We start from the raw sequence: 25,990 nt of genomic DNA on the forward strand, positions 1-25,990 counted from the left end.
ACATTACTTTTTTTAGCTATAACATTTTAAGTTGCCATTTCAACATTTGAGTGTGGACGTTGCAGATTGGACTAACTTGACAAGAGACATAAGACAGTCCTCGATGACGTCCCTCTGGGCCTTGGTAAGGGCACGGCCACGGGACAGTCTGTAGATGGTGTGCAGCATTGAGTCAATCATGATGGCACGGTGGTCTGTGCCAGCGAACAGTGGGGCACACTTTGTGAGCAGAGGAAGCACAGCTGAGCACAGGTAACGGTTTAGAGCCAGAGCCATCTCTGTGGTGCTGAATGCCGCCTGGAGGATCACAATTAATATCAGTGATCTGTGTATTGTATTGTATTGTATTGTACTGTATTATATTATATATAGCTCACCGTATCTAGAGAGGCTGAGGCTCTCATATCGGGCAGGAAGCCCACCTCTAGCACATGCAACAGGAAGTCCTGGTTATCAATGCCGTACACTCTGTCCAAGAAAAGCACCATGGAGGCTTTGTGGTCTGGCACGAAACTCGCTGACATTTTTGGCTCAACAATCTGATCATCTATGAACAATAGCACAGGAAAAAATGAGAAGAGATGAGTATACAGAAGTTGTATGGAAGCCTGTTTGTATCTCAAAGTAAAAAGTAAACAGACAGAAAAATAAAGATTAAAATAAGAAATGGTCACGTGGTGACCATTCTGTGTACCTTTGCCAAAGGTGGGGATCTGAACAGGAAGGCTAATGACTCCCACCAGGTCTTCAATGGGTACGAGAGATCTCAAGATAGCTCTGATTCTCAAAGCTTCACCTTTACCTGCTTGGATCAACTGTGGGTAAAAAAACAAGATTAAAATTCATATGAAATCTGTAAAAATATGACCTTAATCTTATACACTACCATTCATAAAAATAAACATCATAGAATAGAAAAAAACATTTTTATTTCACAAAATTACTCTTTTACTATATTTTGATAAAATTAATGCAGCCTTGGGGAGAATAAGAGACTTCTTTAAAAAAAAAAATTAAAATCAAAAACATTACGTTTGTCATAGACTCCATTATTAAAAATTATTCAAGTTGTTTTACTTACATGCATCTCAGGAGCACAGCGACCCAGCAAGTCAATAAGAGCAGAGTAAAATGACATGATAGCATTTCCAAGATGTACTCTGTTCTCTTCCTGTTGCTCCTCCCCTCCAAACCTGTGAACCAATCACAAGGGACAAAAATGGAGTATATAGATAAAATTATATTAATATTAAATTGTTTAAATGAAAAGGAAAATTCAAGCATTCATTACATGAAACGTCTGTCCTTTTTAGGAGTTGGCCCATCTCTGGCAGGGTCCTCAGAGATCTTAATGGCCTCTTCAATGGCAGCTAACAGACCTGCACCACCCTCTCCTCTCAGAGCGGGGCCGAAGCACTCAGGCCGACGAATCAACAGACGAACAACCACGTTGGCGTTCTCCTCTACACTCTCACCTGCAGGGGGAGACACAAAGTTTAATAATGAACGCCTTCAAACAGAGTTAGAAATTCAATTCGATTTAACATGCTCACCATTTACAAACACAGCAAACCGTAGGAAGTCCAGATATCTCTCTCCTCCACCTGGATTCCATCCGATGTCAGGGTAGCCTTTAGACAGAAGCATGGGGCACATTCGAAGGCCGCATCCAGCCAGATACGTCACCACCTGAGTAGCACATTAAACATGAGATTTTTTTTAATCGCACTGTACCATAAAATCATTAGCTACAAAATACAGTTTATTCAGAGCATTACCATCTCAAGGTCTTGCTCTTGCAGAGCCAGTGCCAGCTCATTGTTGTCAATGCATGATGCAGCGGCAACATCTAAAGGAGTAGATCCACGCATTCCTAAAAAGCAACACATAAATTAAAATATATATATTTAAAAGAAATGAAAAGAGTAATATTATGGTCCTAAATTGTATTATTTTTATTATTATTTTTTTTAAGGACCTACGTAGATGCATTAAGTAATTATTTACAAAATTCTGTAACACTTTGCAATAATTTTTATTATTTTTATTATTATTTAAGTTTATATATGAATTAGGTATTTATTTACAAAACTCTGTAACACTTTGTCAATGTTAGTTAATAAAAATGCATTTGTTGATTGTTTACTCATGTTACTTGAATTATCCAATGTCAACAGATACTTTGATTTAAAAAAAATTATTAGTAAATGTTGAAATTAACTAACAATGATAAATTATTCTACAACATCAGTCTTTTTTAATGTTAACTAACGTTAATAAATGGATTCTTATTGTAAAGTGTTACCAAGAACGATAACTACAATGATAACCATGTCAGCATCCACATCAACACACAATGAAGCTCTATTTATTATAAGTGCACACTGCAGTTATGTCATCTACCGATTTAAATGTGCAAGCTTTTTGAACTCTGGTGGATTTCAATGTTTTTATCATTCATTAGCTAGAAACAATTATTCTGAAAGTGATTTCAATGAAATCTTTCCTCAGTGTTGTTATATTGTTATAGCTGTGCTGTGGATTTCCCTGTTCTCATAGAATTAGAATTATTGTTATAGTTATTATTGGTGTGAACAGGCCTAGCAATAATACAAATATGCTGTGTCAGTTAAGTTTTACAAAGCCACAAACCGAGTCCAATGCCACTGTTCTGCAGCAGGTATGAGAGGTGGTCAAACATGGAACGCTGGTTTTGACGGCTGATCCTGCAGAAGTAGCACAGGAAGCGACAGCAACTGGTAACCATTTGCGGGAATCGTATTTCCTATAGACAGAAAAAAGTTTGTGTCCCTTTACATCAGTTTCAATGACCGAGTCGGATACTTGTCCAAGAAAAACAGTTATATATAAACAGGAAAGTACCTTAGAGTCTCCTCCACCTCCCAGTACATTGACCATAACCTCCATGACCGTCTCATGCATGCCCAGAGCTCGCATCAGGTTAGGGTGCTGGTAGAACAACTTGTTGTTCATGATGTTCCTATGAGACAAGAGACAATGTGCATTTGAACAAACAAGGTAGTATCGTTTGGGGTCAGAAACTTTTTTTTAAAGAAATCAATACTTTTATTCAGCAAATACAATGTTATATTTAATGTTAGATATTCTTTCAGACCTTCTATTTATTAACGAATTCTGAAAAAAACATCAGTTTCCACAAAAATATTAAGCAGTTTGATTGAAATGGATAATTATAAGGTAGTTACTTGTGCACTAAATCATCATATGTGACCCTGGACCACAAAACCACTCATAAGGGTTAATTTTTTGAAATTGAGATTTATACATCTGAATTAAAAAAAGAAAAAAAAGAAGCTATTTAAAAATAATAATAAAAGATATATAAAAGATATGAATAAATAAGCTTTCCATTGATGTATGGTTTGTTGAGATAGGACAAAATTTTGACTGAGATACAACTATTTGAAAATCTGGAATCTGAGGGTGCAAAAAAAATCTAAAATTTAAAATTGCCTTTAAAAGATGTCCAGATGATGTTCCTAGCAATGCATATTACTAATCAAAAATTAAATTTTGATATATTTACGGTAGGAAATTTACAAAATATCTTCATGGAACATGATCTTTACTTGATATCCTAATGATTTTTGGCATAAAAGAATAATTGATCATTTTGACTTATACAATGTATTGTTGGCTATTGCTACAAATATACCTGTGCTACTTATGATTGGTTTTGTGGTCCTGGGTCACATATTAGGATTTCTGAAAGATCATGTGACACTGAAGAGTGGAGTAATGGCTGCAGAAAATTCAGCTTTGTCGTCACAAGAATAAACTACATTTTAAAATATATTAAAATAGATAACAGTATATAATATTTCACAGTATTGCTGTTTTTACCATATTTGTATCAATTAAACACAGCTTTGGTGTGTGCATGAGAGGATTTTAAAAAAAGGATATATATCCAGGTTTTCGAATTACCCACCCAATGCTCTGAATCATAAGTCTCTCCTCTTCCGGGCCCATCTGGACGATGAGAAGGGAACGGATCTGTCCCAGGCACTCCAGCAGGTCCATTGTGTCCTGAATGGACACAGCGTTGATGGCATAGGCCTTTGGCAGGGCACGGATCAGCTCTCCCAGAGCGTCATACTGCCGATGAAGAAGACTAAACATGAGCCGCACCAGCTCAGGGTTCTGAATAAAGGACTCCTGTGCCCAGTGGATCATTGTGTGGGATATCAGTTCCTGTAAAGTACCTGAGACATAAAATGTTCTGGAAATGTTAGACTAACACTAAAAATAGTAAAATTTTGATCTAAAAGCAAAAATATTGATCTATAATTGCATTCATTTGATGAGGTCGATCTGAACAACCTTCTCAAGATGTTTTACTTCATTTACTCACTAGGTTTGGGCTCTTCCTCTGGTTCTGGCTCCTCTTCCTCCTTTTTCTTCCTTAAGGTCTTGACCTTCTCCACTAAACTGAGCAGTCTCCCTCTCAGAGACGCCTCTACCTCTTCCTCTTCTGCTTCTTCTTCTACATGGACACCTGAGGTACAAAAATCAACAATTTTTTTGTTTGAATCCTTTAAAGAAAAAATAGAAACCGAATTAGTTGTAGAGAATTTGATCACAAGATGATTCTGCAACAGCGGCTGCTTGGTGTTTAGTTGTTGTAATGTGGCCATACAGTGAGATATTTTGAACACTGACCACAGTGATTCAGCAGCTCATCGTGGAAATTCTGGAGGGTTTCCCGCACTTCCTCTGGCACAGGGCAATCCTCTTCTTCTGGGCTGTGCTTGAAGTTAGTCAACAGGAAAACCTACATATATGCACACAGTCAGTGATTAGTCACCCTGAAAGCAGTTAAAATCATAAGTGGGTTTAAAGTGAAGAGTTGTGTATTATACCTGTTCCAGAGGAGGGGAGCGAAACTCTCTGGTCCTGCGAGCGGTCTCTGCAGCAGACATTGTAAATGCTCTCATTAGGTCATTGTATCGTTCACGCTGGTTTGACTGGATCTGCTGTACAAATTTATCAGAGAATGCCAAAATTGCCTCAACTCTGTGTCTGAGCTCACAGTCACAGAAATACTGTAGAAGGGTACACATCTGAAAGAGAGGGAGAAACACACAGAGGCAGTGTTAATAAAACATACAAACGAGAGAAAATATACATAATATACAGTATATACAATAATATGAAATTTATATTCTAGGCATATAAAAATGTGTAGACAGACAGTCAAAAAGATAAACAAAGAGAAAGATGGAAGGAAAGACAAATAAGTACTTGATAGATAGATAGATAGATAGATAGATAGATAGATAGATAGATAGATAGATAGATAGATAGATAGATAGATAGATAGATAGATAGATAGATAGACGGATGGACGGACAGACACAAAGACAGACAGACAGACAGACAGACAGACAGATAGATAGATAGATAGATAGATAGATAGATAGATAGATAGATAGATAGATAGAACAATAAGTAGTTTAGACAGACAGACAGACAGACAGATAGACAGATAGATAGATAGATAGATAGATAGATAGATAGATAGATAGATAGATAGATAGATAGATAGATAGAACAATAAGTAGTTTAGACAGACAGACAGACAGACAGACAGATAGATAGGTAGATAGATAGATAGATAGATAGATAGATAGATAGATAGATAGATAGATAGATAGATAGATAGATAGATAGATAGATAGATAGATAGATAGATAGATAGATAGACGTGGATAGATAGATAGATAGATAGATAGATAGATAGACAGGACAGACAGACAGATAGATAGATAGATAGATAGATAGATAGATAGATAGATAGATAGATAGATAGATAGAACAATAAGTAGTTTAGACAGACAGACAGACAGACAGATAGACAGATAGATAGATAGATAGATAGATAGATAGATAGATAGATAGATAGATAGATAGATAGATAGATAGATAGAACAATAAGTAGTTTAGACAGACAGACAGACAGACAGACAGATAGACAGACAGACAGATAGATAGATAGATAGATAGATGGATAGATAGATAGATAGATAGATAGATAGACAGACAGACAGACGGACGGACGGACGGACGGACGGACACAAAGACAGACAGAGAGACAGACAGACAGACAGACAGACAGAGATAGATAGATAGATAGATAGATAGATAGATAGATAGATAGATAGATAGATAGATAGATAGATAGATAGATACTTGCCTGCAGTTTGACAGATTCTGGCAGCTTCATTTGAAGTAGTCCCTCCTCTGGAGACTCCTCTTCCTCCTCTTTGGCCTCCTCGCCAACTTCTTCTGTCTCCTTTTCCTCCTCTGCTTTTTCTCCATCCACCTTCTCTCCTTCCTCCTCCTCTACTGCCTTCTCAACCTCTTCTCCTTCCTGTCCCTCCTCCTTCTTTAGAGCTTTTAGCTCCTCATCCTCCTCTTCCTCCTCCCCAACTCCCTCATCCACGGCTTCCTCTTCTCCTTCATCCGCTTCTTCTTTCTCTTTCATCTCCTCTCCTTCCTTCTTGGGAGCAGCATCCTCTTCTGGTTCCTCTGTCTCTCCTACCTCCTCTTTCTTTCCAAACACATTGGGATCGATCATCTTGAGAATGTGTCTGACATCTTCATTGTTGAAGATGCCCATTATGAGGAGGGTGCTGATCAGTTTGAGAATGGGAACGAAGTGAAACTCAACGCTGCCCCCAACAGGATCACGCATGGCCTGGCTGCCGTCGAACACGGCTTCAGTAAGCATGCTTAGAGCCTTGGTCTTCAGCTCCTGTAAGGAACGAAAGAGTGCAGATGTTAACAAAGAGATCATTTGTCTACCAACAATCAGTTTTGAACGCCATGGTATCCTCATTGTACCTGCAGAGGGATGATGGGGCTTATGGTGTACAGATCTGGGTCAGTACCCACAAAGTTGATGGGGGAGAAGTGTAGCTTGGGTCTGAGGCAGGTTGTGAGACCCACTCCTGGCAGGTCCTGGGCCGCCTCTGCATCCGGGAAAAGCGTGATGCTGAGCGTCTCTTTTGTCATGGGAACAATAAACTCACGATTGGTTCCCAAGCGGTTGCGTTTGGCTGACTCCAGGTGGATACTGATGAGAAGGTCGTAGTAGCCACTGCGGAGAGGGCCGGGCAGGTAGGTGTTCTCGATAGCGTAGAAGAGCTGTGATTCGTCCACATGGCTGCAGAGGGCATGGGCCACACGGTTGTTGCCCAATGCACACACAGCACAATAAAGCATGAGAGTGTGATAGTGGAATTTCAGCAAGTCATGCTGTTCAGACAGTTCCAGGATGTCGATACACCTGCACATGAGAGAGAAACACATCCACTATTGAACAACATGCAACTAGATTTAAAAAATTGGCAAGACAAACTTTGATGTTGGCTTGAGAAAGCCTGGCCAGAAAGACATTTTGAAGATTTTAATGGTGCAGTATGTTAAAGGGTTTCTCAGAAAAATGTAAATTGTGTCATTAATTACTCATGTCATTCCAAACCCCTAAGACCTTTGTTCATCTGTGGAACACAAATATATAGAATACTGCAGTCCAACTGAAAGTATTGGAGAGAGTTGTTTCTCCCGCCCCCTTCTCCACAGATTATGGAAGTTACTATGGTGCTCTGGGTGGCTACTACGCAGTTACTAAGGTGTTGCTATGTGGTTGTCAGGATGTTCTGAGTGTTACTGTGTGGTTTGCTAGGGTGTTGCTATGGTGTTCTGGGTGGTTGCTAAGGTTTTTTGGATCATTGCTAAGATGTTGCTGTGCGTTTGGTAACATGTTTTGGTTGTTTTTTTTATGAGGTTGCTAGTGTGTTGTTATGTGGTTAATATGGTGTTCTGGGTGGTTGTTAGGGTGTTCATAGTCACTACTAGGGTGTTGCTATGCAGTTGCTAGAGTGTTCCAGGTGGTTGATAAGGTTTTTGCTGGGTCACTGCTATGGTGTTGCTATTTGCTAGGGTGTTCTGAGGGTGTTCTCAATCAGCTCCCTTGTTCAGTAGTGAGGGCACTGATCAGGGATTCTGCCATTTTAAGGGCTGTCTCAATCACGAAATCATTCCAGTACACTGGAACATTAGCTCCCTGAAAAATGCCACAATGCACCGCAAAAACTAGGGAGCATCGGTGCACACTGCTCCCTTACTGGAAATAACATCACATTTCTGAAGCGTGAAACATAAACCACATGAGCCAACTCAATAAATATTATGACAAACCATAGAAGATTTGAAAAGACGGAACGTTTTTTAGTATATTTCAACATAAACACACATTACTAAACAGGTAATGAACACATCTAATTATGATTTATAATTAATATTCGGCTGAAATGTTGTAAGAACATGTAACAGAACGATGTTTAAAGAGAATAAAAATTATATAAAAATTAGAGTGGCCCTGCCTGTTGTTTATTAATTCCAGTGATGATGTTCTACTATGCTGTCCATTGATGCTGTACGTAATCATGTCACTGGAATTCGAGTGATCACTGTCCCAGTGTGCAGTGAGTCAGGGAACTTACCAGTGACTGAATTCTTGTACACGATCTACTGATTCATGAGCTCGGGAGCTAGGGAGGTGATTGAGACAAACGCTGAGTGATTGCTATGTGGTTTCTAGGGTATAGCCATGTGGTTTATAGGGTGTTCTGGGTGGTTGCTAGGCAGTTGCTAGGGTGTTCATGATCATTGCTAGGATGTTGTTATGCAGTTTCTAGGGTGGCTTTCTGGGCGGCTGCTAGGTGGTTATTAGGGTGTTCTAGGTGGTTGCTACATGGTTGCTAGGGTATCCTGGGTGATTGTTATGGTGTTTAAAGTCGCAACTTGGTGGTTAATAGGGTGCTGCTATGCAGTTGCTAATGTGTTCTGGATGGTTGCTAATATTTTTGCTGGGTGGTTGCTAGGGTTTTGCTTTTTGTTTGCTAAAATGTTCTGGGTGGTTGGTAGGTAGTTGCTAGGGTGTTCATAGTCATTGTTAGGTGGTTGCTAGGGTGTTGCTATGTGGTTGCTAGGGTTTTGATAGTGTGTTGTTTCTAGTTTCTAGGGTGTTCTGGGTGGTTGCTACATGGTTGCAAGGTTCCATAGATAGACCAGCCAACCAGCTAAGGCTGGCTTTTCCTGTGGAGTAATGTTTTCAATTTAGTTTTTTTCCTGTCTTGTTCTCCTGTACCTGTTCTCTTCAGGTATATGCAGAGCCATCATGGTGAGAGGCTCTGTACATTCCACCATCCAGCCGTGCCTCTCGCTCACTCGCCCCACTTTTGGATTCAGGAAGTGGTTAGGCATTCGGCTCCAGATCACAGGGGTCAGCATCTCAACATCCAGCCGAGGAGGACACTGGGGCACCGGGTTCTTGCGCTCACTACGGAACATGGCTGCCGAAAGAGGCATGATATTCTATGGGATGGAGAAAGGAAGTGAGAAATTTAAGGCTACAAATGTTTAGTAAAGGTTTTTCTAAAAGAAAGCTGATGACTTTTAGTGCCAGAAACAGAGGATAGGGCAGACCTTGAGTTTTCCGAGTTCCAGCTGCAGCATGTTCTGGCTGGTTGGTAAAACAAACACAGCTGGAAACAACTTAGTGTTGGGCTCCACCTAACAAAGCATATGTATAAATATGAGCTTGAATTAAGAAAATGCACTCCTAACAGGGACTTTTTAAGTGCCACTACAGTTCCTCGTTCACTTACCTGGTAGAAAGTGTTGATCTCTTTCCCATTGGCTGTGAAATTCAGGAGACCAGTTGCCAGGTCAACCAAGCAACCAATCACCAGATCCTCCTGGCTGAACCTCTGCTGGGTGCTGCTGCCAAACTCTCCTCCCCACACCATATAGCAGTTACTCCTCCTCATACTGATAAGCAAACAGAACATTGTAAGTGTTCTTGAGTGATGAATAAATATTTGTAGCTTGATCAAAATTATAAAATAATACAATACAAACAAAAAGTTTGTGGTCTTTCTTTTTCTTTCTTTCTTTCTTTCTTTCTTTCTTTGTAATGGGTAATTTTATTTAGAAAGGATATATACATTTCTATTTTTTAATTCTATTTTAAATAAATGCTGTTCTTTTCAAATAAATTGTGTTTCTTGAGCATCAAATCAGCATATTAGAATGATTTTTGAAAGATCATGTGTCACTGAAGACTGAAGTAAAGTCTGCAGACATATTTGAGCTTTGACATCACAGCAATAAATCATATTTTATAATTTATTAAAATAGAAAATAATTATTTTATATTGTAATGATATTTTACTGTACTTTAAATAAAATAATTGCAGCCTTGGTAAACATAAGAGACACTAAAAATATTTTTTTTTTAAGCTGGTATACATTTGCTTAAAAAAATCATAATTTAATAATTTAAATTAAATCTTCTTTGCAGATAATGTTTTTCATTAAGTATTTTTCTTACCCAATTTCTAGCAAAGAAATTGTTCATTATTTTAAGCATAAATTTGTCAAAAAATAGTAAGGTTTGTGCTTAAAATAAGAACTATTTGCTAATGGCACAAGATATTCAAAATATATTCTCTGAAAAATATATGTACATTTTAATTCGGTCCTCAAATACATTTATCTTGTTTCAAGGTTGTTTAGATTTTTATTGAAAATCTATTTTATTTTTTAATTATTTTTCTAGATCCAATAGTTTTAATTGTGTGTTGTACATCCAAAATACTACACTGAAAATATGATAAATGTAGGCATTACACTTTAAAATCTCTTCTTTTTTTTTTTGCTCCCAACTGATTCTGAAGGTCGGTGACTGAACTAGGCCACTGGTGCATTGTTCTTACATCATCAGAATCGATATTCACCTACATCACCTCACTATACCGAACATTTATTTTTAAATAAATGCTTCTCCACACTGCAGCTTCTTGTATTTGTCCTTGTTGGCCCACATTTCAGTAATTTGACATGGCAGATCAGTGAGCTGAATTTTTATATCATCTCACCTGTCATGTATATTGCCCTTGTCGTCTCCAACAGTGACAGTGACAGTGCGGACCTTAGACAGGTCAAAGTTGAGGTCATACATGTGGAAGTCTGGGGTGACCCAACCCACCCATACCCCGCTAGGTTCTTGACCGGCGAAGATACGGACTGAGTAATAGTACTGCACAGTTGAGACAGGGAGAGAGAAGCGTAAGTAAATAAAACAAGAGCGAAGAGTGTGTTATATATAACAGATCTTGTAATGAAGACTGACTGTGGTCGTATTGAGGATGATCTCTGGGTCATCACGATCGTCAGGCACCACATCCTCAAACAAACGGGGCATGATAGGTGGAGGTGGAGGAGGAGTGATCATGGCTGCCTTTTTAGCTTTAAACAGGAAGCTGAGGGAATAATTTTGAGGGTGTTTTTTTAACATTTTACATTTTTAAATATACAAATATTAGCATAAACTTAAAAAAGTCCTCATATCTCACCCTTTCTTCTTTCCTTTCTCGGATGCAGTGTCTTTGTCATTTTCCTTAATGCTTGGGATATCTTTGGGCACAGATGGCTCCTTTTCCTTCTCCTCCTGCTCTTTGCGACTGGCTGACTTCTTCAGCACCTCAAAGTCAGAGTCGGGGTCCACCTCCAGCACCTCATCTTCAGGGATGGTGAGGGTTCGTGTGAGGGGAGTAGTGCCTGCTGGCACCTTGAAGGTCAGGTGGAACTCTACAGGCATGCTCAGTCTGAAGAACAGCATGTCTGTGTTGGCATTTTGGGATCCAAAAGTCTTGTGGGTTATTTTAATACAAGGGGCGCTGTCTACGGTTCCATCCACACGAGAGACCTACAGGTCACATGAGGACAGTAAAAAGGTTGATAAACTTTATCTATACCTTTAAACTCAACTAAATGACACACAAATTGCTTAAATACAGTACCTCAATGTGGTTGTGGTCGGTGGGCACTGGAACATACTGAGGGAGGCTCTTACTGAACCACATTGTGATGTCTCTCTTCATGTTGATGGCGAATGGCTCAAAGCCTTCTTGGAGCCCACAGATGGCGAAGTAGCGTAGGCTGCTAACATTCTGACCCAGGTTAATACGGCCAACCTGAGAAAGACCCAAAGTGCAGACTGGAATAAAACCTGGAGGGACAAGAACAAAGAGAAGAAGCGGATTTAGTAGAGGTGTGTGTGTGTGTGTGTGTGTGTGTGTTGGGGTGGGGGGGGGGGGTGGCACAAGAACAAAGAGAAGAAGCTGATTTAGTAGAGGTATGTGTGTTAAGAACAAAGAGAAGAAGTTTATTTTTTTAGGGGTATTTGTAGAAATGTGATTAAATCCAAAGTTTGAATTTACTTTGGATTTTTTAACGGAAGAGATGAAGGAGATGGATGTGACACAAAAGATTTGCGAGGAGTGTGGTATAAAAAATAAAACACTCCAGAAATACTACGAACATGAGGACTCACCTCACACTCCAACATCCAGAGTTAGCATTAGCCTTAGCAAAGGGTGGCAAAGTTGACAATAAATCAGCTACTTTTGGGACTTTTTCCATTGAAAAGGGGAATTACATCATAATGTACCGTACTGAGTTGTGATGCTCAGCATGTCGCAAAATGTGTAAAATTGCAATAATATCATATTGTGACTTAAGAATCATGCTAATTTTTTTATCATGGGGGTTCTGGTAGTAGCGTTAGTGTTAGCTTTAGGATGGTAAATTAACTTTTTTCCACCCTTATGGGTACAAAGCTATTGAATGGCTTAAAATGTAGCATATTAATCATATACACTATTTTTTTATGCTTTTTTTTTTTATTTTGGTTTGTAATTTTGGAGAAAAAAAAAAAAATAATCTTCAAAATTGTCTTCATTTTGTTTTTTTGTTTGATGGGAAAAAGAAAATATAATCTATTTATTATCTGCAATCCCTTTCTTTAAATGTAAAAAAAAAAAAAAAAAATCAATCAGTGGTAATCAGAAGTAATTTTTAGTTGTAAATTTTTTTTAATCAGATTTTTAGGTTTGATATGTATGTTTGATCTGAACCTTGTGAGACTCATTCAAAAACTAACTACAGACTTTTCCTGACCAGCTAAATGACAAAGCTTATTAAACAAAACACATTATCCTTCAAAACAGCTCATTGAAACCCCACTGATAAACAATGTTATAGCCTAAATCCTCACCGTCTCCAATCTCAATGTCTTTGAAGGCCATTTCAGAGCCAGAATCGCTGATCAGCATCTCTCCATTAAGAGTGAACATGATGTTCATTTCAGTGAGGTCTATCATGCACCCGACCACATCACCAGACTGCCATTGGCGGCCAAATGGCTCATTACCAATGTGCCATCGCTGAGCCTGCAGGAAGAGCAGAGGAGAGTAATTCAGCGTTTATTGCAGCTATTCAAAATAGTTTGTCAGCAACTTGTGCGGCACACAATATGTATTGGTCCAATTAGCCGGAAAGATGGCCTACAGCCTGGTGCCATATAACACAGCAGAACGAGATTAATATGACACCACTGACCCTGTTTCCATTAAAGACATAGGCCAGCTCATCAGAACCAAGCTCAACGTCAGAGCGGACATTCGGTCTGGCCCAGCCAACTCTCATCTCTCCTGTGGTTACGGCCTCAAACTCAAAGTACCATTTTCCTGAGGTAACAGCATACTGCTTCTCTGCCCTGAAGATACGCACTTTATCTCCACGTGTGTTCTCATCACCATGACCACCTGTAGGGGAAAAGAGAGATTAGGACTGCAAAGAGTATTTGATTCCCAACAAATACAGTGCCATGCAAAAGTAATTTTTTTCACGTTTTGTTATGTTGCTGCCTTATGTTAAACTGATTTAAATTACTTTTTTTCCACATCAATCTAGACCCCATACACCATAATGGTAAAGCAAAAAACAGGGTTTTAACATCTTTACAATTTAAAAAAAAAATAAAACACTTAAATGATTCCATTGCATAATTATTCACACCCTTATATGGGACAACTGAAATTTAGCTCAGGAGCATTCATATTGCTTACAGATGTTACTACATTTCGAGTGAAGTTAACATGTGGCAAATTCAATTGAATGGGTATGATTTGGAAAGGCACACATGTCTTAATAATAGGTCTAACAGCTAATAATGCATATCAGAGCAAAAACCAAGCCCTGAGGTCAAAATATCTGCCTGTAGAGCTCAGAAATAGGTTTGCGTCAAGCCACACATCTGGAGAAGAGTTCAGAAAAGCATTCTGCTTCAATGAAGATTCACGGAAGCATGTAGTCTCTGTTACCCTTAATAGAAGAAGTTTGAAACAACCAGGACTCTTCATGGAGCTGGCCTCCTGGCCAAACTGAGCAATTTGATGGAGAAGGGCTTTGGTTTGAGTGATGACCAAGAACCTGATGGTCACTCTAGTTGAGCTCTATGGTCATATGTGGAGATAGGAGAAATCTACAGAAGGACAAACATCACTGAAACACTCCACCAATCTGGGCTTTATGGGGCTGTGGCCAAACTCAATCCTCTCTTCAGTGAAGACACATGAATACACACTTAGAATTTGCAGAAAAGCACCTAAAGGACCCCCAGACTGTGAGAAACAAGATTATCTGGTCTGATGAACCTCAATTCCAAACATTACTTTTAAAGGAAACCAGCACTGCTCATCACCTGCAGAGTGCCATCTTAAAAGTAAAGTGTGCTGATAGCAGCCTCATGCTGTGGGGCTGTTTTTCAGCCGCAGGGACTGAGGTACTCATCAGAGTAGAAGAAACACTCAGTGCACCAAAATATAGAGATAGCCTTAATGAAAACCTAGTCTAGAGCATTCAGAACCTCAGACTGGGCAGAAGGTTCACCTTCCAGCAGAACAATGACCCTAAGCACAAAGCAAGAGTGGCTTATAGACAACTCTGTGAATGTCCTTGAGTGGCTCAGCCACAGCCTGGGATTGAACCCAGTCAAATATTTCTGGAGAAACCTGAAAATGTGTGTTCGGCCCACCCCATCCAACCTGACAGAGCTTGAGAGGTGAAGAGTTGAGGAGAAGGATGGCAGATAATTGCCAAATGCTGATGAGCAAAGCTTGTCGCATCAAACAAAAAAAGACTTGAGGCTGTAAAGGTGCTTCAGCAAAATATTTACCTAAGGGTATGAATACTTATGCAATGTCAGTTTTTTTTAGTTTTAGTAAATTAACGAAGTTGTGACAATTCTGTTTATGCTTTGTTAACATGATGTATGGAGAGTAGATTGATGTGGGAAAAAAAGTAATTAAAAGCAGGTTAACAGAAGGCAGCAACACTACAAAACGTGAAAAAAATTAAGGGGTATGAATACTTTCACAAAGCACTATATGTATCTGAAGTTGGGCAATGACTTCATTAAGGTCTGTTCCATATTTGTGATCCTAATAGTGATAGGAGATGACAGGAGACCAAAGACTCACTGCTCTCCTGATCTGGGGGCTCGATGTTGTATCCATAGCCAATCAGAGTACGCACGGCGTTGTTCACACTGTCTCTGTTGGTCTTCTTGGTTCTCTCATCCAGCAGGTTGTAAGGTACCAGACGAGGGTTACGCTTATTCAAAATGTCCTGAGGGTCACAAGGTTAGTAACAAGAGTAAGTTTTTGAAGTATTATTAACTGAATTCCAGGTCACAGAAATTCAACAAAGTCAAAGTCACACAACAAAGGTCCACAGTTTCTGTTAGTTTGGACTTTATTTGCACCGCTCTCACTGAGTTGTTTTTAATTTGAGTTAATAATAATAATAAGCATGCTTATTATTAACATATTGGTTGTTTATTAGTGTTTATATAGCAAATATTTGGCATGACCATATTCTACATCCCTTATCCTACCCAATACCTAAACTTAACAACTTAAGTTAAACAAATCTTAAAAATGAAACACAAATGTGTCATTTCTGCTTATTACTATGGTTGAATTAGATCATCGAAGGTCAGTAGCAAGGACATTGGTTAATAAAATGGGATTAAATACATAAATGATATTTGTCTTATTTAAAATATTTAATTATTACAGGTTTATATAATATTCTGAGTTTGCATTTGACTGTTTTTATTCATTTTGAGGAATACTGCATCTGTTTTTGTGCAGTGAAAAGGGTAAATAATGTTCATATTTAGTCTTGAACTACAGTAAGATCATGTTCACATACAACGCTCTGCACTTACTCCCGATTTCTCTCAACATGGCAACACGAGAGCTGTCAGTCAAGATATGGGAAACAAACAGAGGTGGATAGAGTACCCAAAAACTGTACTCAAGTAAAAGTAAAAGTAATAGTCTGAATAGTTACTGAATAGTTACTTGAGTAAGAGTCAAAAAGTATTGTATAAAAAACTACTCAAGTAGTTTGTTACTAGTTACTTTGGATCATATACTGTATATCTATAGTCTATTTTTATTTAGATATACAGTATAGATACAATTTATGTAATGTATGTGTGTGTGTGTGTGTGTGTGTATTATTTTATTTTTTCTTCAGTGTCACATAATCCTTCAGAAATCATTCCAATATGTTGATTTACTATCATTGATGTTCTTTCTAGCTTTCTATTCATCAAAGAATCCTAAACAAAATGTCACAGGTTCCAAAAAATATTAAGCAGCAAAACTGTTTTCAGCACTGGTAATAAATCAATATATTAGAATGATCTCTGAAGGATCATATCATGACTCTGAAAACTGGAGTAACAGCTGATGAAAATTCTGATTTACATCACTGAATTAAATTATATTTGAAAGTATATTAATTATGTATAATATATAAATAACCTCTGACACAGAGAATTTTCTCACTTAGAAACATGTTTTATTGTGACATGATTCTACCTGCACAATGCTGTAGGTCCATCCTTGTCTCACTCTGTCCCGTGCCCAAACATTATGCCCATTTTCTGCCAACTTCTCCACCAACTGGTTCTGATTGGGTGTCAGTTTGACGTGACTGAGGTCTAGAGGAGCAGGTTTGTACCCACTGCTCATCACATAACTGACCAAGAAAAAGAAAAACATGAAAACCAAAACACTATACATTATACAAGACCATAACCTGGGTGCATTTTTTGGTTTTCTTACGTTTTGGGCAATTTGATCTTCCTCAGATTCTCCTCTGCTTTCTCATCTCCCATGCCTACATGGCAGCCCAAAGCTAAGAGGGTTCTGGAGAGGTCAAGGAGAAAAAAGTTGGTGAATAAATGGGATGGACAGATGGATGCATAAGCAATGAACTTTAGACATTTGATAATTCAACAGACACTCACTTCAAGGTCTCTCCAGACATCTGGAGGTTATAATTCCTCTCGGGTTCTGGAAGACTCTGAAAGTCCACCAGACACGGGTGCAACTTCTTATTATCATCCCTGAACTGAGAGAGAGAGCATTTAACTTTAATAAGGATGTTGATTTTGTATGTACAGTATGCTTGTGCTTGCGTTGGTGTTTATTTGAGAAAGACAGAGAAAGAAGGCGCTCACCACTCCATAGGTCCAACCCTGCTCAATACGAGTCACAGCCCAGAGCTCATGAATGTTTTCTGCAAGCTTCTCTCTGATCCGCTCCAAATGAGGAGGTAGAACAATCTACAAATGACATTACATACACAATACTTACACTGACTGTTGAGCCAAAGAGTTTTTGGCAAGCAACAATGGAGTTGTATGTGGTTAGTTTAGTTTACCTGAGCAGTGTCAACAGGACAAGGCGTGAATGAAGTGTGTGTGAGGGACTGCGTGGGGCCCAGCAGGTTTCTGACTCCATTAAAGTCATGTTTATACTCCTTAATGGGCTCAATGCGCATTCTGTCTTTGGGGAGAAGCGCTTCATAACATGGTGAGTAACCAGGAGGAGGCAAAAACTTAAAATCCCCATGGCGACCACCCAAAAGGAAGCGAGCTCTGAAAAACGAAATGGAAAAAAGGTGATTTTAGTTTTTTGTTGTTTCATTTATAAATTATTCTGTCTAGATTTTGGGGTTTGGTCAGACTTTTTTATGTTGAAAAGTGCTCACCAATGCTGCATTTATTTGGTCAGTAAAACTAAAAAACAGTCAATGTGTTAAATATTAGTAAAAAATAATATATATATATATATATATATTTTTTTTTTTACAGTCATTGCTACAGTCTTCTATGGTGGCCCAGTAGTGCACAACACAAGGAAATCTCCACAACACAACGGAAACAAGCCGCAAGCCAACAGAATTAGAGCAACAGAACAGAAATAAGCCACAACACAATGAAAATTAGCACAACACAACGGAAATAAGCCACAGCACAACAGAAGCAAGTCGCAACACAACTGAAACAAGGCGCAACACAATGAAATTAGCACAAAACAACAGAAATAAGTCGAAACACAACGAAATTAGCTCAACACAATGGAAACAAGCCGCAACACAACTAAATTAGCACAACACAATGAGATTAGTCCTATGCATTGTGTTGTGGAGATTTCATTGTGTTGTGCACTGCTGGACCACCATAATTTTCACTGTCACATGATTCTTAAGAAATCATTCTAATATGCCGATTAAGTGCTCAAGAAACATTTCTTACAATATTTGTTTGTGGAAATGTTTTTTCAGGATAATTTGGTAAAGTTCAAAAGAATAGCATACAGAGTAAACAAGTATTTTGAAGCATTATAAATGCTTTTAATGTTTACTTTTGATCAATTTAATATACCCCATGCTAAATAAAAGTATTAATTTCTTTAAAACAATTAATAAACATAAATAATTAATGTGCAAAATCGAAAGCTAGAGATTACTGTTCATAACATTTTAAGTATGGATATTTTCTTACAAAAATGCATCAGTTTGCTTTAGGAAGCCTTTATTAACCCCCCGGAGGGACACTGTGGGACACTTTTTGTGGGAAACTTTTTTTTCATGTGGGACACTTTTTATGATGGATGGATGCACTTTATTGGACTTCTTTTGTACTATTGAAAAATAACACCCATTCACTGCTATTATAAAGCAAGGACATTTTTTAATATAACTCCGAATGGATTTGTCTGAAAGAAGAAAGTCATATACACATAGGATGCCTTGAGGGCGTGTAAATCATGGGGCAATTTTCATTTTTGGATGAACTATCCTTTTAAGATAAGGTTAAGTAATACAAAACAATAATGTTAATTACTTCACTCCAGCAGAGAAGCTAATGGCGGGAAAGAAGAGGCCGTCTACATTGAAGTTCTCAAACATTCCCTGGACTGGATGGCCATTGATACGGAAGGAGATACTGGGCACACTCAGATCCAGACAGCAGCTCACAACATCATCTGCTGCCAGGATGTGCTGGCTAGGTGAAGCGACTTGACGTGACACATGACCTACACAGAGCAAAAATAATGGTTTAAAGACCACAAACACTCACACATATAGAATATAGAAGATCATCACACTAACCTGACCACAAATGAAGGCCATCAAAACCATAAGAATATAGGTCATCACCCACACCGTTGCCACCCCAACCCTCTCCTCCTCCTGGGTATGGACTGAAGCCCTCAGTCAGACCCCAGCCAACACGCAGATGGCAAGCCTGAGCTGTCACATATGGTTCCACATAGTCTACCATCACCTCATAGTACCACTTCTTATACTGTGTAGAACCTTCACAAGTCCCCAAGAAGATATTGGGCCTCACGCTACAAGAAGCAAGTCACAGTTATGTAGTTAATTTTTTCAATTTCTTTGATTAAGTGCACCTTCAGGAACAAAAGCTGCAGTAAAAGAAAACAAGGTGCAATGCAGCATTTTTAATTGGATGAAAACCAACAGATATTACCTTGATACATAATTAACGATGTTAGTCTGCAGCAGGAGGTCACGGCCCGGAAGCAGATTTTCTGTGATGAGGTTTTGATTGGACCTCACAGCGACACCGTTACACACACAGAGAGAACGCAATACATCTAAAACCTGTCCGGTAAAAAGGCAGAGGTCAGTGAGATCTTCAATGCGTAGCAAAATGATAAATGTTAGTTGACCTAAATCACGTTTGCAGTCAGACCTTATGGTTTCGACCGTGCTTGTCCAAGAGAGAAATGATCGACTTGATGTGATTCTCCTGAATGATGTTCAAGACTTCAGGACTTTCAATCAAAACACAATACAGCACTTCTAGGATGCCTGCAGACCAACAGATAAGAAAGTATGAGAGCAAGAAGTATGTGGCAAGGTTTAAAGACGGGTTGTTAGTCATTTTGAGGCATTTGTTGACTGTGTGCTCGAGGAAGGTTTTATATATACCTGAAGAAGCTTCCAGACGATCCAGTTTACTAACTAACCAGTCAAGGTTATCACAAAAGAGAGCACAGTTAGAACGGTTTCCTCTTATCAATGACGCTGTGAAAACAGAGACACATTCAAAATATAATCCATCAATCTGATAACAAAAAAGAAATCAAATGAAGAATGGATGAAACAGAAAAAATACATGTATTTTTTAATAAAGTATGCTTTTAAGATGCTATTCAATAAGTCTTTTATGCTCATCATGGCTGCATTTAGTCAATCAGAAATACAGTAAAAAGTGTAAAAAAAAAATCTGAAATATTATTACAATTTAAAATGACTATTTTCTATTTTAACATATCTTCCCTAGTTAAAAAGTTATATATTTAAAATACATTTATTACCATATTTACTGCTGACTTGCTGATATAAAAATGATAATTCAACTTTATTTGGAGTACTACTTATGCACAATGCACATTTCTTCATATTAAGCCTAAAATGTGGTTTAATGACACTACTGATGAGGATTTTATGATTTTTAAATAGTATCGTCTTTAAATGCAAGATATTTAAAGTTTACCTTAAGTATACTTGCAATAGTTCCACTTTAGCACAATCAAATATGCTTCAGTATATCTTTAGCTGGACTTCAGCACTGCTTCCTCACAATTAAAGTGCATTGAGTACAAAATTGTTCCAGTTTTGCAGACTTTAAGTATACCAGTTTAGTACTGTAAAAGTACAATATTAAGTAAATAAATATGTAAAGGTATTTGTAGTATATTTAGCATGAAATAAATGTATTTTAAATAAATGTTAGTATATTTATTTTTCACTAGGCTTAAAACGCAATCATAACCAATATTAATAACTGAATACTAATAATAATTGATAGTAATTAAGTACAAAATCAGCATTTTTTTCTTCTGAAGGATCATGTGACTCTGAAGCACAGGAGTAAATTGCATTTTAAAATAGAAAACAGTACTTTTAAATTGTAATATTGTACAAGATAAGTCTTTTACTGTATTTTTGATCAAATAATTTCAGCCTTGGTAAGCATAAGATGCTTCTTTCAAAAACATGAAAAAATTAAATTTATATCTATTTATATTCAGTCACCAAGCAGTTCATAGAGCAGGTTGACAATCTCTTTCCAGGATTCAGCAGCTTCCTCTCCGGCAAACTCAGAGAAGTGTGCAGCAGTGTTGTAGACATTCAGACGGTCGATACACTCCAGCACAATGGTGATCATCCCCTGCAACAGAAAAGAGGCATTAATTAAAGTGGATCAGGACTGACTGTCAGACAGACAGACACACACACACACACCTCTTCTTGGAAGAGGTTCTGTCGGTTGCGTAGAGAGCGCAGCTTGGTCTGTTTCTCCTCGTGTTCCAGCTCCTCCTCTGGAGGCCGGAAGTAATGGATCAGATCCTGCAAGGACAGGATCACTCCGTCCAATGGCAGGGACACCGGACCGGGGGATTTGTTCTTCCCACTCAGAGAGTCCAGACCTCTGATGTACAAGAGAGAGAAGAGGATGCATGTACATTCACACACACAAGAAAATATAAGGCAACTGTCAACAAATATTTTCTTAAATAATCAGTCTGAATAGGCTAAGAGAGAGAAGAGGATGCTAAGTTTTTTTTTTTTTTTAAGAATTTTCATAAAATTATGTAAAAAAAAAATAATAAAAATTGTTTATTTATACAGACATACATAAATACATTCATACTTGCAAACCAAAAGTTTGGTGTCAGTAAGATTGTTTAATGTTTTTGAAAGAAGTCTCTTATGTTTATCAATGCTGCATTTTATATATATATATATATATATATATATATATATATAATATATATATATATATATATATATAGTATATATATATATATATATATATATATATATATACATACATACATAAAACATTATTGTAAAACAATACAAAACATTTTATTTAATAAAAATGTTATTGTGAAATATTATTACAATTTAAAATAACTTTTTTTATTTTAATATACTGTAAAATGTAATTTATACATTTAACCCATTCATACATGTACTTTCACATCAAATTATCCTTCAAAAATCAATTAATATTCTACTTCAAGAAACATTATCAATGTTGAAAATGTAATTTATACATTTAACCCATTCATACATGTACTTTTATATATATATATATATATATATATATATAATATTTCAGTTCAAAAAATAACCTAATTTAAATTGTTTTTTTTTTTATTTTTTTTTATTATTTGTTTTTTTTTGTATTTTTTTTTTTGATTATTGATAGTATTATTTTTTAATAAAAGTATTATTTTATTAAAAAAAATTAAGATACAATACTGCACCAAAGTAATGCATAATAAAATGTCATATTGCTTATATTTACTTTTTTTATCAAACAATACAATATCACTGAATTCTTATTCTGCCTATAAAGTATTACACAACATTCAATGGCAGTATAATATACAGTATAAATGAACATTAGATTGTACAGTCATACTTGATAAACTGTGTAAAAAGGCCTGTGGTGCTGTAGATCATACGAGCAGCCTGAGACTCTTCCATCTGAGAGCGAGAGCAAGTCAGTGCATCATCCATGTGGCCCTCTTGATGTAATATGGCCTGAGAGAAAGATAAAGAAAGAGTTTGGATTAAATGTAAGATCATAAGAAATACAACAGTTTGAAAGGCTTGACATCAGGTGTGTGAGTTGGTATCATGTGGTTTGTAGTTCAGCGAGCTTCATACCCTTCTCTTCATGGTTCCCAGGCGAGCCGCTTTAGCATCTAAAGCAGCATATGTGAGCCACAACCCCGTGGAAAGATGTTGCATAAAGCACATGGACTCGCCATACTTGATCTCAGGAACACCCATTCCTTCCACATCTCGCTTCTTCTGAGCCCCCTCCACTTTCTCCTGTTCTCCAGGAATGAGAAATGCCATTAGAATTTGATAACTAGTAAAATAAAAAGCAGATCTTTTCTTTATTTATAAAAGGTCAAACCTACCTTTGATGCACGGAAACAGAAGGCAGACAATTTAGTGTTGGCTTTCTCTGGATCCAGAACCATCAGACCTTTCTCCTCATCCAGACACAGGTACCGACCCGTTGTGATGTGGCGTACGCGGAAAGCCTGGCCCCACTTCATGTGGCTACCGCTCCAACTGCAGAGAAATAACAGATGTGTATTACAAAACATATATGCAAAAAATTTATAATTATGTCACAGTTAAGAGGCGATTTTCTCACCCAATTCTCAGAGGCTCAAGTCTCCACAATGAACGGGCCTGACTACATACTGCCCCTCCTTCATATTGTGCAATCCTAGAGAAAGAATGACATTACTATCATTTATTTTAAGCATTCAGTGTGAAATACACAGTATGAGGAGGTTAGCCAATCAGAACACTTCATTTACTCTACATACAGACAGTACAGTAATAAAAACAGCTTGCTTAAATAATTAAATATATATATATATATTCTTCTCTTACTTGCGCTGCTCCTCTCCCTGATCAGGTGTTGAGATGGCCAGACACTCATCCATGTGACCATGAAACAATCTTAAGACATGACCTCCAGTTAAGTACCCTGAAAAGAGCAAATATAAAGACCAGGGGCTTTATTTATAAAACGTTGCACAGAAAACATCCTAAATATGATCTTACGATAATTTTTCAAATATGCGTACGTGTGATTCATAGAATGAACGTACGTGCAGAAAATGCATGTAAGCCTCTTTTCAAATGCGAAATCTATGAATTACAAATGATCTTGATCTTGTGAACAGCTGAATGCTTTTAGCTCTCTATATCTTGTAAACGACTCCTAATTAATGTCATTAACATGTAAAAGATCACAGTCATCACCCAAATTCTTTCATTTAGAACAGCGAGCTGCAAGAACAGCTTACATTTCCAAAAACCTGCAGTACTCGAACAAGAAAAAGTGCATACATCTGCTCACGTTTTTACAAATACGAGCATTGGTGTGGATTTAACGTACGCATGCTTTATTAATGAGGCCCCTGAACACAGTCAGATAGGTTACATTGTCTCTACAAATTACAGAGATATTTCAGAACATTTTGTGATTATTTGATTGGGAATTCTCTGTATTTGCTGAACACTTACCCTCTGCCAGCTCACAGCCTGAACAGACTGGATTCATGTTCCATAAGGTCTGCATAAAGGAGGCATCTACCATCAGGTCCCCGCTGGCGTACGACAGATGCTGCAAAATTTATCAGAGATACCAGCTGTCAGCTGCACAGAGAATCATGTTTGATATTATTATTAGGTCACTAAGGATCTAAAAAGTCTTACTAGGTATCTCTCTGAAGACACGCTAACCAGGATCAGGTCGTCTCCTACCCTGACCTTCTCACCCTCTGACCTCTGCTTGGATGCAGGATGGATGGTCCACCAACACGCTTCCCCTGAACATACAGAGATGCAAAGAATTTGTCCAGTAAAAAGCAATCAATTCAATTCAGTTTAATTCAAAATACATATTATTACAAATACTGCTATAAGCTAAACAAATGCATACAAATATAGGTTTAGTAAGACAATGTGACTGTTGTGATGACTTTTTGTTTGTGTCATGTGTGGGTATTGTTTGTGTGAATGGTTGTGTGTTGGGTGTTCTTGTCTGTCTTATTTTTATTTTTTTTGATTGAATCTTTGATTATTCTCAAGTGTGCATAGCCAGAGAGCTGACTGTCATTGAGGTGCGCCGGCACACAGTGTGTTTCATGGTTATATTAATGTGCCATTTGCAGACTGTGGAGGATACGTGGGAGACAGACAATCGTTAGCTTTACCATCTGGTTCACACTGTTCAGACAATACTCTTTTTCCTGGCTTTCTATAGTGGGATTGGACTTTGCATTGTTGTTGCTTTTCGAATCCCTAAAGTCTGGGGTTTGATAGTGAACTGTTAATAAATGTGACGCTACTGGCTGCTACCGTCGACCCAACTATATTTGCATTTTGGATTTTACAGTTGTAAAGTGTAAGACTGTTCTTATAATATTATTAATGTAAATTATGCCTATTTAAAATGCAATTGTCATTTATGATTTTACAAATAATAACAAGATAAAAAATATATTTAGAATATTATTAATAATATATTTATAATAATGATATAATTGTTTAACTTTATTAGTACTACTATATAAATAAATTCATAACAATAATAATAATAATAATAAAAGTAATAATAATAATAATACTTATTATTATTATTATTATGTTATTGTTAAGCTCAAGAAAAAGAAATACAATTATTAGTACTACTAAATAAATTAATTAATTAATAATAATAATAATAATTATTATTATTATGTTGTTGTTGTTGTTAAGCTCAAGAAAAAGAAATACAATTATTAATACAATTATTATTATTATTATTATCAATCAACAGTGGATTACATGTACCTGTAGAATCCTCTTGAAGGCCCACATCAAAGGCCAGCTTGTCTGTGAGTGAACGTGATGTCGTCAAGCAGCTGAGATACTGTAATTCAGGGTAAAAAACATATCTCCTGAAAATTAGTGCTGTCATATTAAACATCAGTAAATAATGAACCTGTCAATCATCTCTCACCATGCCAGAGTGGTAGTGTCTCAGGAGGATGGCGTGGCCATAGAGCAGCGTTCGGTGTCCTCCTCCCTGAAATGACTGGAGATTGAG

The 25,990-nt window shown here is 37.4% G+C and overlaps 1 protein-coding gene across 15 annotated transcripts in view; it reads right to left on the reverse strand.

The window, feature by feature from the left end:
• Window positions 1-25,990, reverse strand: part of LOC109055440 (ryanodine receptor 1-like) — a 95,281-nt gene that overhangs the window by 42,633 nt on the left and 26,658 nt on the right. For all 15 annotated transcript variants that reach the window (XM_042743864.1, XM_042743859.1, XM_042743860.1 and 12 more), the window contains exons 5-50: window positions 25,904-25,978; window positions 25,735-25,813; window positions 24,616-24,728; window positions 24,424-24,523; window positions 23,785-23,881; window positions 23,540-23,614; window positions 23,298-23,454; window positions 23,038-23,205; window positions 22,790-22,911; window positions 21,601-21,787; window positions 21,391-21,526; window positions 20,281-20,376; window positions 20,042-20,160; window positions 19,817-19,950; window positions 19,435-19,676; window positions 19,166-19,358; window positions 17,698-17,914; window positions 17,495-17,599; window positions 17,282-17,385; window positions 17,097-17,180; window positions 16,851-17,010; window positions 15,438-15,585; window positions 13,516-13,721; window positions 13,172-13,346; window positions 11,916-12,124; window positions 11,469-11,821; window positions 11,246-11,375; window positions 10,992-11,152; window positions 9,720-9,882; window positions 9,538-9,624; window positions 9,200-9,426; window positions 6,889-7,333; window positions 6,239-6,799; window positions 4,905-5,105; window positions 4,705-4,816; window positions 4,397-4,540; window positions 3,974-4,247; window positions 2,884-3,001; window positions 2,653-2,785; window positions 1,779-1,873; window positions 1,554-1,689; window positions 1,292-1,475; window positions 1,082-1,193; window positions 695-815; window positions 378-547; window positions 77-297 (exon numbers count right to left, since the gene is read on the reverse strand). In XM_042743864.1, coding sequence (XP_042599798.1) covers window positions 77-297; window positions 378-547; window positions 695-815; window positions 1,082-1,193; window positions 1,292-1,475; window positions 1,554-1,689; window positions 1,779-1,873; window positions 2,653-2,785; window positions 2,884-3,001; window positions 3,974-4,247; window positions 4,397-4,540; window positions 4,705-4,816; window positions 4,905-5,105; window positions 6,239-6,799; window positions 6,889-7,333; window positions 9,200-9,426; window positions 9,538-9,624; window positions 9,720-9,882; window positions 10,992-11,152; window positions 11,246-11,375; window positions 11,469-11,821; window positions 11,916-12,124; window positions 13,172-13,346; window positions 13,516-13,721; window positions 15,438-15,585; window positions 16,851-17,010; window positions 17,097-17,180; window positions 17,282-17,385; window positions 17,495-17,599; window positions 17,698-17,914; window positions 19,166-19,358; window positions 19,435-19,676; window positions 19,817-19,950; window positions 20,042-20,160; window positions 20,281-20,376; window positions 21,391-21,526; window positions 21,601-21,787; window positions 22,790-22,911; window positions 23,038-23,205; window positions 23,298-23,454; window positions 23,540-23,614; window positions 23,785-23,881; window positions 24,424-24,523; window positions 24,616-24,728; window positions 25,735-25,813; window positions 25,904-25,978 — 7,649 coding nt within the window. The remainder of the gene's footprint in view (window positions 1-76; window positions 298-377; window positions 548-694; window positions 816-1,081; window positions 1,194-1,291; window positions 1,476-1,553; window positions 1,690-1,778; window positions 1,874-2,652; window positions 2,786-2,883; window positions 3,002-3,973; window positions 4,248-4,396; window positions 4,541-4,704; window positions 4,817-4,904; window positions 5,106-6,238; window positions 6,800-6,888; window positions 7,334-9,199; window positions 9,427-9,537; window positions 9,625-9,719; window positions 9,883-10,991; window positions 11,153-11,245; window positions 11,376-11,468; window positions 11,822-11,915; window positions 12,125-13,171; window positions 13,347-13,515; window positions 13,722-15,437; window positions 15,586-16,850; window positions 17,011-17,096; window positions 17,181-17,281; window positions 17,386-17,494; window positions 17,600-17,697; window positions 17,915-19,165; window positions 19,359-19,434; window positions 19,677-19,816; window positions 19,951-20,041; window positions 20,161-20,280; window positions 20,377-21,390; window positions 21,527-21,600; window positions 21,788-22,789; window positions 22,912-23,037; window positions 23,206-23,297; window positions 23,455-23,539; window positions 23,615-23,784; window positions 23,882-24,423; window positions 24,524-24,615; window positions 24,729-25,734; window positions 25,814-25,903; window positions 25,979-25,990) is intronic.

This window comes from Cyprinus carpio, chromosome B18 (assembly GCF_018340385.1).
Source record: "Cyprinus carpio isolate SPL01 chromosome B18, ASM1834038v1, whole genome shotgun sequence".
NCBI lineage: Eukaryota > Metazoa > Chordata > Actinopteri > Cypriniformes > Cyprinidae > Cyprinus > Cyprinus carpio.